Consider the following 13,335-nt stretch of genomic DNA (forward strand, 5'->3'; position numbering starts at 1 on the left):
TGCTTTCCAGTTCATAGATGGCTGTCTTCTTGTGTCCTCACATGGTGGAAAGGATAAGGCAGTTCTTTGGGGTCTCTTTTAAAAGGGAACTAATCCTATTCATGAGGGGTCAGCTCTCATGACCTAATCACTTCTCAAAGGCCCCACTTCCTAATACCATCACCCTGGGGGTTAGAATTTCAACATATGAATTGGTGGGGGGATGAGAGAACACAGACATTCAGTCTATAGTCAGGCCAGGGATGTGGCCACTGAATAAAATATTCTAGAAATGCATTTTAAAACCAGGGTAGAGGCAGTTTATAAGTCAAGTAAGAAAACCAGTTTTACTTACAGTCACATAAAACTTCTGATAAAACACAACCCTAGTTGATAAGCCATTTATTTACTGGACTTGGCTCTGAAGAAATGACTTTTGGCCAATCCTGAAAATGAAATCTACCCACAAAGGGCAAGATCTGCCACCAGTGAAGACATTTAAAACAATGTGCTGTAGGTTTTGAAGGCAAGTCTAGAGAAGAGCTTCTAAAAATATTTTGCACAATGGTAGCATCAAAAGTGTAGGCACACGGGCCCCAAGACAACATCTGGGAAGAGGACAAGCTTTTGTGTGTTTCATTTTGTATGTTTAAGTAATAAGTCAGTCATGACTTTATAACTAAACCATTTTCCTCTTGATCTGTCCATAATAAAATCACTCTGTAATTTACAATAAGCTTCTTACAAAATTCAAGCTTTACGACAACCCTATAGGTTAAATATTCCGGTCAATGTTATAGATGAAGAAACAGAGTAAGTCAAAGAGTTCATACTCAATTCAAGTCTTTTGATTATAAAATCGGTGCTCTCCCTACACAGTTAAGTTAGTTGCTAAGATCAGTCCCTCCCCTCTGACCACTAGGCTGCATGGGGTACCTTGACCACTTATCTGCTCTGAATTGATGCTCTCTGTGAATCTGGTTCATCTGCCAATTTGCAAAGTCATCCCTGTAGTACGCACCTAAGTTGATTTTTAAAATACTATTCTTCATCTTAAAATAATGGAAATTTGAGTGGCATGAATTTCCTGGACACTTTTTAAGATCCAAAGGCAATTTGCTAATTTGTCATTACAATTAAAGAGCCCCCAAAAGGCGTAAGAACTGGATTTTGGTTTGGACTCTGTTCCTTAGTTTCTTTAAGATTTTGGAGTCCGGGAGTGGTGGCTCACGCCTGTAATCCCAGCACTTTGGGAGGCCGAGACGGGCAGATCACAGGGTCAGGAAATCAAGACCATCCTGGCTAACAAGGTGAAACCCCGTCTCTACGAAAAATACACAGACACACACACACACATACACACACACACACACACACAAAAGCCAGGCGTGGTGGCAGGCGCCTGTAGTCCCAGTTACTCAGGAGGCTGAGGCAGGAGAATGGCATGAACCCAGGAGGTGGAGCTTGCAGTGAGCCGAGATCACACCACTGCACTCCAGCCTGGGCAACAGAGCAAGACTCCATCTCAAGAAAAAAAAAAAAAAAAAAGATATTGGGAAAAATCACTTAAACTCTATGGGATTCTGTACCACTTAGGCTTCTCAAATTTGATACAAGTAACGGGAACTTGCTATGGCTTGCTTGAGCCACAGGAGAAAGATACTGCAAGACTCACAAATGCTTGAAAGGTTGGGAACAGGTTTGGAAATGGATAAGAACCAAGCACCAGGCTGACCTGAACTGAAAGGAAACTGAGGTGCTATTAGGAAGAAATATGAAATGAAGGATGAAATGTGTCTGACATCCTTTGCTTCTGTGTTTGGAGATGAGTAAGTAGGGAGGAGGTGCATATGCAAACGGGGTGGTCAGAAATGCTTTGGCCGGATGTGTATCTGAAGCCTATGTGCAGCTGAGGAAGGCTGGGCCACCACAGTAGCAGAGAGGCTGGCCAATTTGGCATGCAGCAAACAGGAAGTAGAAGGGATCTTAAGCAAGCAAAGTGGGTAGACAAGATTATGAAGAATAAGCACCAATGACATTTCCAACAAGCATTGAAAGCTTCCAAATGCTTCTAACAGTTACTGCCTTTACAAACACAGGACAGTCTTGGCTATGTGAGACTGTGACCGTCTCCTCATGCCTATGAAATGACAGATAGTACTTAGCACTGACATAAGCTTCATATTTGAAGGCAACGAACTTCTGAACCACATATAGCTTCTGAAATCAAAAGATGCAAACTGGCAGGCCACAGGTCAGATATGACATGCAGAAAAAAATTAGTTACTGTCTTAGTCTAGTTTGTGCTGCTTACAGAATATCAGAGACTGGGCAATTTATAAAGAACAGAAATTATTTTTCATAGTTTTAGAGGCTGGGAAGTCCAAGATCAGAGGGCCATCATCTGGTGAAGGCATCCCTGCTGTGTCAAAACACCGTGGAAGGCATCACATGGGCAAGAGAGAGGTTAGGGGGGCAAACTCCTTTTTATCGGGCACCCAGTCCTGTGATCCATTTATGAAGACAGTGTCCTCCTGGCCTAATCACTTCTTAAAGCTCCCACCTCTCAGCACTGTTGCATTGGAGATTGTATCTGCTACACATGAACTTTGGGGGAACACATTCAAACCGTTACAGTAACCAAAGACAAAATGCAGATTTCAGACTTCTCTTGGGAAAAAAAAAAAAAAAAGGCTCTGGCAATACCAGGGCTGTATTTTCACATGGCAACAGTTGTCTGCTGCCTTCTGTTGGGTTGTGGGCTCTTCACATTGCCATCCCTCCTTATGGCCCCCTTCACTCATAACAGTACCTGCCTAGACCTTGAAGCACTAGTTTCCAACCCTGCTTGAGTTAACGACTTCCATGACAACTGTGCAAGGCCAGAGTGTGGGCAGCCATCTTGAGGGTTACTGGCATGGGCTGCCCAAGTGACTGAGGGTATTAATCTCTGCTCTTGGAACTTCTTTAGTAGGATTTCTTCATTCCTGACTTACTACTTGTAACTGCTGGAAACAATCATTTATTCTACCCCTACTAAGCCACATCTGTCTTTTCTGTCAGAGCCAATCTTCAAGCATATGCTTTCTCAAAGGACTTTAATTACCAGATAGTAGAAGTGGGAGCAAAGAATCCCCATCTAGCGTCTTCTAAAATGTAGTGGAGAAACCAACGACAACAAATCTGAGAAAACCAGTTGTTTGACTTCTTTGAAAACAACCTCTAAGAAAAGCCTTCTCTCGTGAATAGCTGTAGACATGCTGGACACTAATTAATGATGATGCCCTTTAGTGAGTCTCCTCTGCACATACCTGATTCCATCTGGATGCTGACCCTCACATACTTCTATCCCTGAACTCTGGAACACAACATAATCATACAATGTATGATTTAATCTGGACTCTGCTGGAGCCATTCTCTACAAAGCAGCCACAACTTCTTCTTGCCTAAATCCTGTCAAGTTGCTTAATTTTTATTTTTAAACACTTACCATAAATATATTTTATCAAGCTGCTTTTAAGATAAACTTTAAAATGCTTAGAGCAGTCTACAAATTCTTGCACTGTTGGACTCTTCCTTCTCTCTCAGGCTTCATCTCCCATTGCATCTTCTCTGACTCTTTCGTTTTGACCATATGGATTTTCTTTCAACTTGTGGAAGATGCCAAGCTTGTTCCTGCCTCAGGTCCTTGATACTTGCTGTTCACTCTCCTGGGAGACTCTTCCCCCCATCTCAGCTTTTAAATACAAGCTGGTCAGACTCCTTCCCTGCCTTCCACCTTCCTCCCATTCTCCCATCCCTCGCCCTCATTTCTGAGTCCTCCGCTCTCTTCTTTCTACTGCTCTTAACACAATGTCTGTTTTCCGTTAATCTGCAAACTCTACAAGAGACCTTAACTATTTTGTCCCACCGAATTACTCAGAGTCAGCACAGTCCCTGCCATAACAGAGTAGGTAAGCAATACTTACCTGTCAAGTGAATAAATGAAACACCCGATTCCATCCCCCAGGCCAGCTTGATCTCACGGACTGAATAAGACATCCTTCCTTTTAAAGAATATTTTTATTTTAGCTTCACACTAGCAAACTCAGAATGGTTTATTGTAAGATAAGCCTGGTAGAGAGGAAAGTTATTAACCTTCTAGGGTCCTAAAGTGGAACTAGGAACTGATTAGATACGCAAATTCTCAGGCATTATTTCAGACAGCCCAGTCAGAGAATTCTGGGGGTGTGGCCCAGCAATCTGTTTTAATAAACCTTTCAGGTGACTCTGACACACACTAAAGTTTGAAAGGTTTAAGGTTTTCCAGTTTTCTTTTCTGTTTTTGGAGGGATGGTGGGGGGGGGGGGTCTCCCTATGTTGCCCAGGCTGATCTCGAACTCCTAGCCTCAAGCTATCCTATCCTCCCACCTCGGCCTTCCAAAGCGTTGAAATTACAGGCCTGACCCACTGCTGCCCGCCTCCGTTTTTAACTTAAAAAAAATTTTTTTGGGGGGGCTGAATACTTTCTATTATCCTGCTAATAGAATCTTACTACTCCTGAGAGTAATCTTTGTCAAAATCCAAAAGCCTTGAATAAAGGCTATTTGTATGGTTTTGCAGAATATATTCCTGGGCGGTTTGCCTTCCTCAGGAGCACAGGTCGGCCTTGGGAAGTGGGGGCTGGGGGGCAGGGCGTGGGGGTTGGGGGGCAGGGCTACATTCTGAAGTCCTGTAACAACGCACAAGTACAACTGAGTAAAACTCGGAACAAAGGCATCAGGGCCACAGTGCAAGCCTTTGTTCATCCGTTCCCCGACTGCTCACCCTGTGTGATATCGCTCTTTTCCACCCAGAAAAGCAGCCACCCAAGTTTTAAGAATGGATGCATGCCGCGGACGTTTTCGATTAGGCCGTTTTCTCCCAGGCGCTGGAGGATATTCGTGGCTGCAGGAGGCGCTTCCACTCTTTCCTCAACCTGGCAAAGTAACTGAACCTAACCCAAGGGCTACCACCGAAAAGCCCCTTCCAGCTTCAGAAGCAGAACTAGAAGCTCGGCTAGACTACTCCGTCTCGACCCTCCTGGAAAACCCGCAGTGGATTTCACTAACTTCAGGATCGGAGCCCCAGCAGGCGAACGGATCTTATTGCGCATGCTCGCTAGCCCATCCCGCTCGGAGCGGAAGGGGGAGTGATCGGGGCCTGGGCCTGGCCTGGCCGGGGCGTCGGCACCGGCGGCCATCTTGGCTTCCCGGGGAAAGGCGGCGTGAGGGGAAGAAGTTGTAGGGTGGGGGCAGGAGTGAGGAGGAGGGAAGAGAGAGTGGGAGGAGGCCGCGGCGGGGCAGGGCGGGGACTGCCTGCCTGCTTGGGTTGCGGAAGTGATAGCCGCTGACCGAGCCTGCTGCTTTCTTGCTACTGCTTCGGCTTCCCGTCTGCCCCCCGGACGGTGAAGGCGGCCCGGCTGTGGATGGTCAGATAGCGCCTGTCTCCCGCCGCCAATCTCTGGCCCTTAGCAGCACGGAGCAGACGGCGGCAGCAGCAGCAGCAGCAGGCGAGGAGGAAGATGGCGGGACGGCTGCCGGCCTGTGTGGTGGACTGTGGCACGGGGTAAGGGGGCTTACGGGCGGGGGTGGGGAAACTGAGGCGGAGGAAGGAAAATGGCGGGGGAGGGAGGAGGCTGGGAAATGAATGGTGCGGCGAGGTGCTGCCGCTGGCTGTCAGTCCTAGACTTGCCGGCCAGCGAGGGGTGGGGCCCGGAGCCAGGGCCTCGCCGGTCCCCTCGTTTCTCTCTCCTAGGATTGGGGCGGGGGCGCGGGCCCCAGATTCAACCCCCAACCCTCCCAGCAGCTTCCTCCGCGCGACCCCTCCCGGCCCTTCCCCCACTGCGGTGGGCAGTGCCGCCCAAAGAGTGCTAGGGACGGTCGTCTTAGGGGTGGTCCCCGGGCCCGACCCATCCGGCTTTCCTTTCCCTCCGTGTCCCTTTTTGCCAGTCGGTTTGGGGACCCAGGGGCCGAGCTCGGGGACTGGCCTGGTAGAGGAGGTAGAAAAGAGAAGCGCTCCTGGTAGGTTTTGCAAGATCGCTGTGACAACATTCTGCCCAGGGTGTGGGTGGGGAAAGGGAAGAATCGGACTCTGAAAATGGGAACCTACAGTGGGGTTTTCATTTGACCACCCACCTTCTCCTTTCGACTCCCGGTCATTGCCATCTCCCTCTGCGTTTCAACCGGTGAACCAAGTCACATTTTAATTCGAGGGAGAAAGATGTCATGTGTTACTTCTGTAGCCTCAAAAAAGTCCCCCAGTGAGCAAGCGCGCTGTAACTTCCTTAGTTTTGTCAAAGCCGCTTCCTGCTTTCAGTCTTTTATACCCTTATAAGGTAGTTTTTAGTTTCCAACCTGAGCACATCTTATTAGAACTTTTAAAATTAAGCAGATTTTAAAGAGGCTGAATTACAGGTGCTTGGTATCCATTTATATGACTTTAAAAATGTGCTTATGTTTCATGGAGAGGGGAGAAAGGAAGCACCCTGGAAAATAAACTAATTTAAGTTGTATTCGTTCATTCTGTGATGGTATCTTGAAGGAAGGAGGAAGGTATAGAGGTATATAGGAATGTGTTTAAGTTGCAAGTAGTTACTCCTAAATCTGTAGGGTAGTTTGCTAAAATGTAGAGTGGCTTTAAAGTGGTCTTTCATTTTGTATTAATAGACGTTTTAGAGAGTTGTACCACACTCATAACTACATAGAGAATAGACTACTCTTGTTTTAATGTAGAATCACTGCTTCACGATGACATATAGGAAAGTATGTTTTTTTCTGTTCTGATTATATCTCTCCAATTCCCAAAACACTCCCAATTTTTTTTTTTTTTTTTGGAGGGAAGGCAGTGAGAGGTGGACTGCCAGGCTTGTTTTTTTTATTATTCATTATAATTATTAATTTCATTATTGTTACTTAAAAGATGTGTGTCCTTCACTCTTTATGTGAAATTTCTTTAATCCTCATTCTCATAACTAGCTAGTGTGGCAGTTTCTAAAATCCCAGTTAGGTAGAGAGAAACAACCAACTTCTTAATATTCTCCCTAGGAAAGCACTAGCCTAGATTAGCCTTGGAACTTCTATGTATTTTACTGATGAACACTTTATTATGAAGTTTTTAATGAACACTTTATTATAAAATTTTTTCTTAATTGGTTCTCATTTCTCAGAACCAATAGTTTTTTTTATTTCCCCCTTAGTCTAATTGGTGAGTAGTTTTATGTCTAAGTTCAGTTTTAAAATTAGATTTGGCCTGAGTCAGGAGGATAGAACTTTTTAAATGTGCTTTGTTAAAGTGATGAATATTGCTACATAATTAATGCTTTAGAAATTACTGGGTTGTCAGAAAAATAGTGTAAATAACTGTGGCCCTAAGAAATATGATAACATCTCAAGTAGTATGTTACTTTTCTAATCTCCATTTTTCCCCCTTTGAAATAGTTTCGAATTAGTATACAAGATGTCTTATTGAAGTCAACTGTCCTTAAGTGACCTCCTTTCCTAAAGGGCAACCTTGAATTTAAAACATGCTGAATGACCAGTAGGATCGGGGAGAGGGGTTCAATTTAACCTAGGGTATTTCTGTTTTAAAATTACAGTTATTACAATAGTGTATTTTTAAGTTATTACACTGGTTTCTCTGATAAGGAGAGGCTGTTAACTGCACATTGATGATTTGAATGGAACTGATTAGGAGTCCCCTTGCCACCTCACTCTCTTTACCATTTGTCACAATCTGAAATTCCTCCTTTAGAGTTTTCAGTTATTTTGGTCCTCAAAAGGCTTTTTGGTCTTGCAAGTTGCCAGTGGTGCCTCCTGGGAAGTTACACCTTCAACTTTATTAGCACATGGAGGATAAGTCCTTGAGGGCGAGGACCCTGAGATAAGCATCTCTAAGTATGGCCTTAACAGGGAGCTTTTACATTTCAAAATTCTGTGGGCCCCGAATGTAAATTGTGCACCTATAATTTGTCTATTTCTTTATGCTTTAGAGAATGCATTCAGTTCTTAGGTCTCTAAATTACAATTACCCACTTAGTTTAAGTAAAAAGTTGTAACCTGAATCACGTTGCTCATTTCATTCATTATATAAATTAGGGAAAAGGTGGCTGGAAAAAAGTGGCCATCTGTAAAACTTGATCGTCTTAGATAAGAAAGCTTTTAAGAGTTAGGAAACTTGAAACTTAATCCCAAAACTTTTAGGGATCGTCCAGCAGAACTCAACATACGAATCACCTAGATTCAGGTCATAAAAGAGAATACTTACTTTGAAAAGAATTTGAAAAGAAATACTTCATTCACATTGATACCCTTATCTACACACTTTTTTGGTTTGTATTGGAAAGTATTGTAAAATACAATTTGGGCACATAGATTCCCATTGATGGCTTAAAAACTAAACAACAGAACTCAAACTTACTATTAGTGGTGAGGAAAGCATTTTTTAAAAAAGGCATTCACAAACATTTTTTAAAAAAACCATTGTAACACTTGTACGATCATCCTAAGGCTTTTTTTTTTTTTTTTTCTGGGCAGTGGAGGGGATCGTTTTTTAAATGTTTTTTTTTTGTTTGTTTTTTTGTTTTTTTTTTTAAGATGGAGTCTCGCTCTGTGGCCAGGCTGGAGTGCAGTGGCACGATCTTGGTTCACTGCAGCCTCCACCTCCCAGGTTAGAGCAATTCTCCTGCCTCAGCCTCCCGAATAGCTGGGACTACAGATGCGTGCCACCACGCCCAGTTATTTTTTGTGTTTTTAGTAGAGATGAGGTTTCACCATGTTGACCAGGATGGTCTCGATCTCCTGACCTTGTGATCCGCCCGCCTCGGCCTCTGAGAGTGCTGGGATTACAGAACTGAGCCACCATGCCCGACCTTAAATGTTTTTTTTTAAATGCATGTTTTTACTCAAGTTTCTCCATCATTCAAGCCAAATGAGGGGACTCCTTATATACTTTTGTTAAATTGTAGCTTGGTTGCAGAACTGCATTGTGAACTTCCTTTTCCTTTTTATGTCTTTTTTTTTCTCCCTGGTGAATACAATATTGGTAAATTAGTTCCATTGATTTTGATAGCAGAGGTTAATATAGCGTTATGGTCAAAGTCTTGGATATATTCATATCTGGAGCGGATTAAGGAATTTTGCTAATTGACTTCAACTTCTTAGCAGTCTTATATTGTAAGCATAAATATTTTGTAGGAGTCAGTGAAAGAGGAGCTGTTCATCTTATGGCCACATTCCAGCAATTAGTGCAGATAAGAATGATCTTGTTTGAAGAGCAGTAGGGAAAAGCTGGGTAAATGAGGAAAAGTGTATGTGGGAAGTTCATGTTTCTTCCATGAATTCTGTGCATATTGTTTAATAATAATGCTGTTTCTTTTTTTTTTTTTTTTTTTTTTTTTTTTGAGATGGAGTTTTGCTCTCGTTGCCCAGGCTGGAGTGCAGTGGCACGATCTCGGCTCACTGCAGCCTCCCTCTGCCTCCTGGATTAAGTGATTTTCCTGCCTCAGCCTCTGAAGTAGCTGGGATTACAGGCGCCTGCCACCATGCCCAGCTAGATTTTGTGTTATTAGTAGAGACGGAGTTTCACCATGTTGGCCAGGCTGGTGTTGAACTCCTAACCTCAAGTGATCCACCTAGCTCAGCCTCCCGGAGTGTGGGGATTACAGGCGTGAGCCACCGTACCCGGCCGAATAATGCTATTTCTTTAGCTATCTCCAAAGGCAGAAATACTCACAATATCGTCTTAACCAAAAAGCACTCATTGAAATTCTTATTCCTTGATGAGTCATGTTTTGCATGCTGTTTGAAGTAAGTACAACAGACATGCTCCTGGTGAGAAGTCAGATTCTTATTTAGACTTAGCGAAAAACTCACCCTCCTTTCCTGCCTGCCAGTTTCGTGTTGAGATATGACTTTGGATTGCAAATACTGTATTGCGGTGAATGGACTTTCAGGCTCATTGTAAAACACAGTTCAGAATTTTAGGCACAGAAGGGAAAGGTCCGATAGAGGACCTGCTGGCCATGCTTTCTGTGACACCTATTTTTTAACCTAATTTTATAAGTGAGAAAACAATTAGAGAATTTAAATTACTTTTTTGATGCTGTCTAGCGGGCAGGTGGTTCAGTCTGCTATTTGGACCTGAGTTCTTCTCTATTTAAGTCCTGTGTTCTCTCTGTTAACACTTTGGGGACTCCTGACTGCCTTTTCAGAACTTTATGTGTTGCTTCATTTTTGTTAGTAAAGTTAAGTCTATTTCTGTTTAAAGAAATCTTACAAAAAGAAAAAAATTCCCAGCCTTATGAATTTGATTCACCTAATTAGAGAAGCCCCTCTGTGTAATCATCTTATCTGGTTTAGATTCCCTCTCCACCCCCCGCCCGGATGTGTGAATGCCTAGACTAATTCCTTGTTACTTTGCTTAAATTTAATCTCTAGAAAAAATTACTCTCTAGGTTGTGTTTCTCAGGAAATAATAATAGCTAGCATTTATCAATAATTGTATGTCAGGCCCTGTGCTAAATGCTTTGTATTATCTCAACTTTATATTATCTTAACTTTCACAACAACCTGAAAAATACTATCTTTGTTTTATAGGCTAGAAAATTTAGACTTAAGAGAGGTTAAGCTACTTACCCAAGATACTGTAGCAAGTAAGTGTGGCAGAGCCTCTACACTAGATCTTCCTTCTGTGGAAGATAAACCTTTGACATGGCTTGGTGGATAGTAGGAATTCAAATCTTTGTTGTGTGGATGAATGAAGAATTAGGAGTATGGTTTTTAAAAAAACTGCACATCAGAAACACTCCATACCCAGTGACTCAGAATCTCAAGGGTTGGACTGTGAATATTCATTTACATAGGCTTCCTAGATGATTCTTCAGCAGCCCATTCAAGGGCCAACTTTGCAGAAATTCTGAAACCTAGTATTGGCAGTGGAGATGGAGCAGAAGAGATAAGTTAGAAAAAGATTGTTTTTTTCTTTTCTTTTTACGTTTCTTCTGGCAGTTATATTTTGTGTTATTTTATTTATGGATAGCAAAGGCTTTGTAGTCATCTGTTTTTGAGTTCAAGCTCTATCACTTAATAGCTGTATGACTTTATATACTTCAACCTCTGCAGGTCATACTTCTTCCCATCTATAATTTAGAGATGATAGTGTATACCGTATAGGTTTTTTTTGTTTGATTTTGAGACGGGGTCTCTTGCCCAAACTGGAGTTCAGTGGCAAGATCATGGCTCACTGCATCCTTAAACTACTACGTTCAAGCTGTCTTCCTACCTCAGTCCCCCGAGGAGCTGGGACTACGGGCACATGCCACCATGTGCGGCTACTTTTAAAAATTTTTTGTTGAGATGGGGTCTCACTGTGTTGCCTCAGGCTGGTCTCAGACTTCTAGGCACAAGTAATCCTCTTGCCTTGGCTTCTCAAAGTGTTTAGATTACAGGAGGAAGCCACTACGCCCAGTTTTTTTTTTGTTTTTTGTTTTTTTTTTTGATAATGCATGAAAGTGGTTCGGTATGGTGCCTGGCACACAGTAAGAGCACAGTATATTTTAATTGTACTAATCAGGTGGTTTTCTTTTTTTTTTTTTTTTGAGTTTAAGTTCTTTAAAGGAATACAGTGTGCTATGCTTATTTTCTTATCTCCTGCAGGCTTTGGCCTACCTACCACACACAGTTCTCCGCACAGTCAAAATGTTTTTGCTGATTTGAGAGATTGAAGGAGGTATAGCTAGGACTTCGCAGTTGATTCCAGTGGATTGTAAATAGGCATCAATGAATATTTCAAGATTATAAGCCTGAGGGATTGGGACAATAAGGGAGTTAGTTTTAAGAAGCTGAGTAAAATTGGAATTTGTTGTTGAATTTGGAATGATGATTTATAATTGGAAACATTCTAGAGGAAATTAAAAATACAGGAGCTTTGAGAATGAAGGTGGATATTTGGGAATCATAATTTGTTAACTGAAGTTAATCAAATGAGAGCATTCAGAGAGAAAAGAACAGAAAGATTGAGTATCAGTTTCCCTTCTTTAAAAAACTGTGGATATGTGATCTAGCTTCTTGAGCATCACAGTGACTGATCGGCTCGTGGTGATTGATCACTATGCTGACAGTCAATCTCTACCTATCTCATTCCATTTTCTGAGAGGCAAAATCCTTCATCAGGTGGAGAGTTCAGCTCTAGCTAAATTTCCCTTGTCCAGCGTGCTCCTCCTCCCCCAACTTGTGGAAACAGTTAAAGGATTGGACTAGGAGCAGAAGTTTGGAATGGTTAAAATGTAGCAACATGTGTTTCCTGAAACAAAATTCCACCATTAAAAGCATTTGAATGCTCCCTTGTAATTCTATTAGACATGTAGCCTTTTTAATGACGCAGCCATAATCAGTGATAGGCAGTAGCATAAAGAAGCAAGAGCAAAGCGATTAAATAATAATAGCGCTACAAAAATGTGTGCTGTAGCTTACCAAACACATCATTTATGAATTATTAGATAGGAGATAAGGCGATGTTATTGGATTGTTTTAAATTTCGTTCTTTAAAATAGGATAGTTACTAATATTAGTTTGTGTGCTGGTTTTATAACTATGTGGGCCTTTATATCAGGAAACTACATAACTTACATAATTGACTAATAGAGCAAAAAAAAAAATTCTAGTTTTTTTAAAGACGATTTTGCAGAATTTTAATAATAATTTTGTTTCAGAATTTTCAAAATTCTTTCCAAACTGTTGATTTAAACTCAAGTCATTCTTGCATACTCCTTGGAACCAGGAAAGGAATAGCATGAATTTGTTTAGCCAGATGTATTCTTTTTTTTTTTTTTAATTGAGGCAGAGTGTCACTCTGTTGCCCAGGCTAGAATGTGGTGGTGTGATCTTGGCTCACTGAAACCTCCGTCTCCTGGGTTCAGGCTATTCTTTTGCCTCAGTATCCCGAGTAGCTGGAATTACAGGCACCTGCCACGATGCCTGGCTAATTTTTGTATTTTTAGTAGAGATGGGGTTTCACCATATTGGCCAGGCTGATCTTGAACTCCTGAGCCCGAGTGATCTGCCCACCTCGGCCAGATGTATTCTTTTAGCTTTCCTTCTGCTCCCTAACCCTAATACACCTGAGAAAGATATTCATCTATTCAGATACTGAATATGCCATCTTTTCCTCCTGCCCAAGGACACTACCTAAACATTTTGTTTTTAAACATTTTGTCCTTGCTTTAGGACTTCATGTCATTTGTGAAAATGCGATACTCTTGGGAAGGGTTTTGATGCTTTTCAGTATTTAGTGGAAAGGAGAGGTTACAATGAGGAGGATAAAAGTCCTAGAAAGAGAATT

General features: G+C 42.2%; 1 protein-coding gene and 1 long non-coding RNA gene across 3 annotated transcripts in view; one reads left to right on the forward strand and one right to left on the reverse strand.

The window, feature by feature from the left end:
* The window catches only part of LOC104654390, a 50,668-nt gene extending 44,420 nt beyond the window's left edge, over positions 1-6,248 (reverse strand). For both annotated transcript variants that reach the window (XR_004053247.1, XR_004053246.1), the window contains exon 1: positions 6,135-6,248. This is a non-coding gene — a long non-coding RNA (uncharacterized LOC104654390). The remainder of the gene's footprint in view (positions 1-6,134) is intronic.
* ACTR3 (actin related protein 3) overlaps positions 4,014-13,335 on the forward strand; it is a 74,686-nt gene continuing 65,364 nt past the window's right edge. The window contains exon 1 of the mRNA XM_010353561.2: positions 4,014-5,565. Within this exon, the coding sequence (XP_010351863.1) occupies positions 5,522-5,565 (44 nt within the window). The 5' untranslated portion in view covers positions 4,014-5,521. The remainder of the gene's footprint in view (positions 5,566-13,335) is intronic.

Source organism: Rhinopithecus roxellana, chromosome 14 (assembly GCF_007565055.1).
Source record: "Rhinopithecus roxellana isolate Shanxi Qingling chromosome 14, ASM756505v1, whole genome shotgun sequence".
In the NCBI taxonomy this organism is placed as follows: domain Eukaryota; kingdom Metazoa; phylum Chordata; class Mammalia; order Primates; family Cercopithecidae; genus Rhinopithecus; species Rhinopithecus roxellana.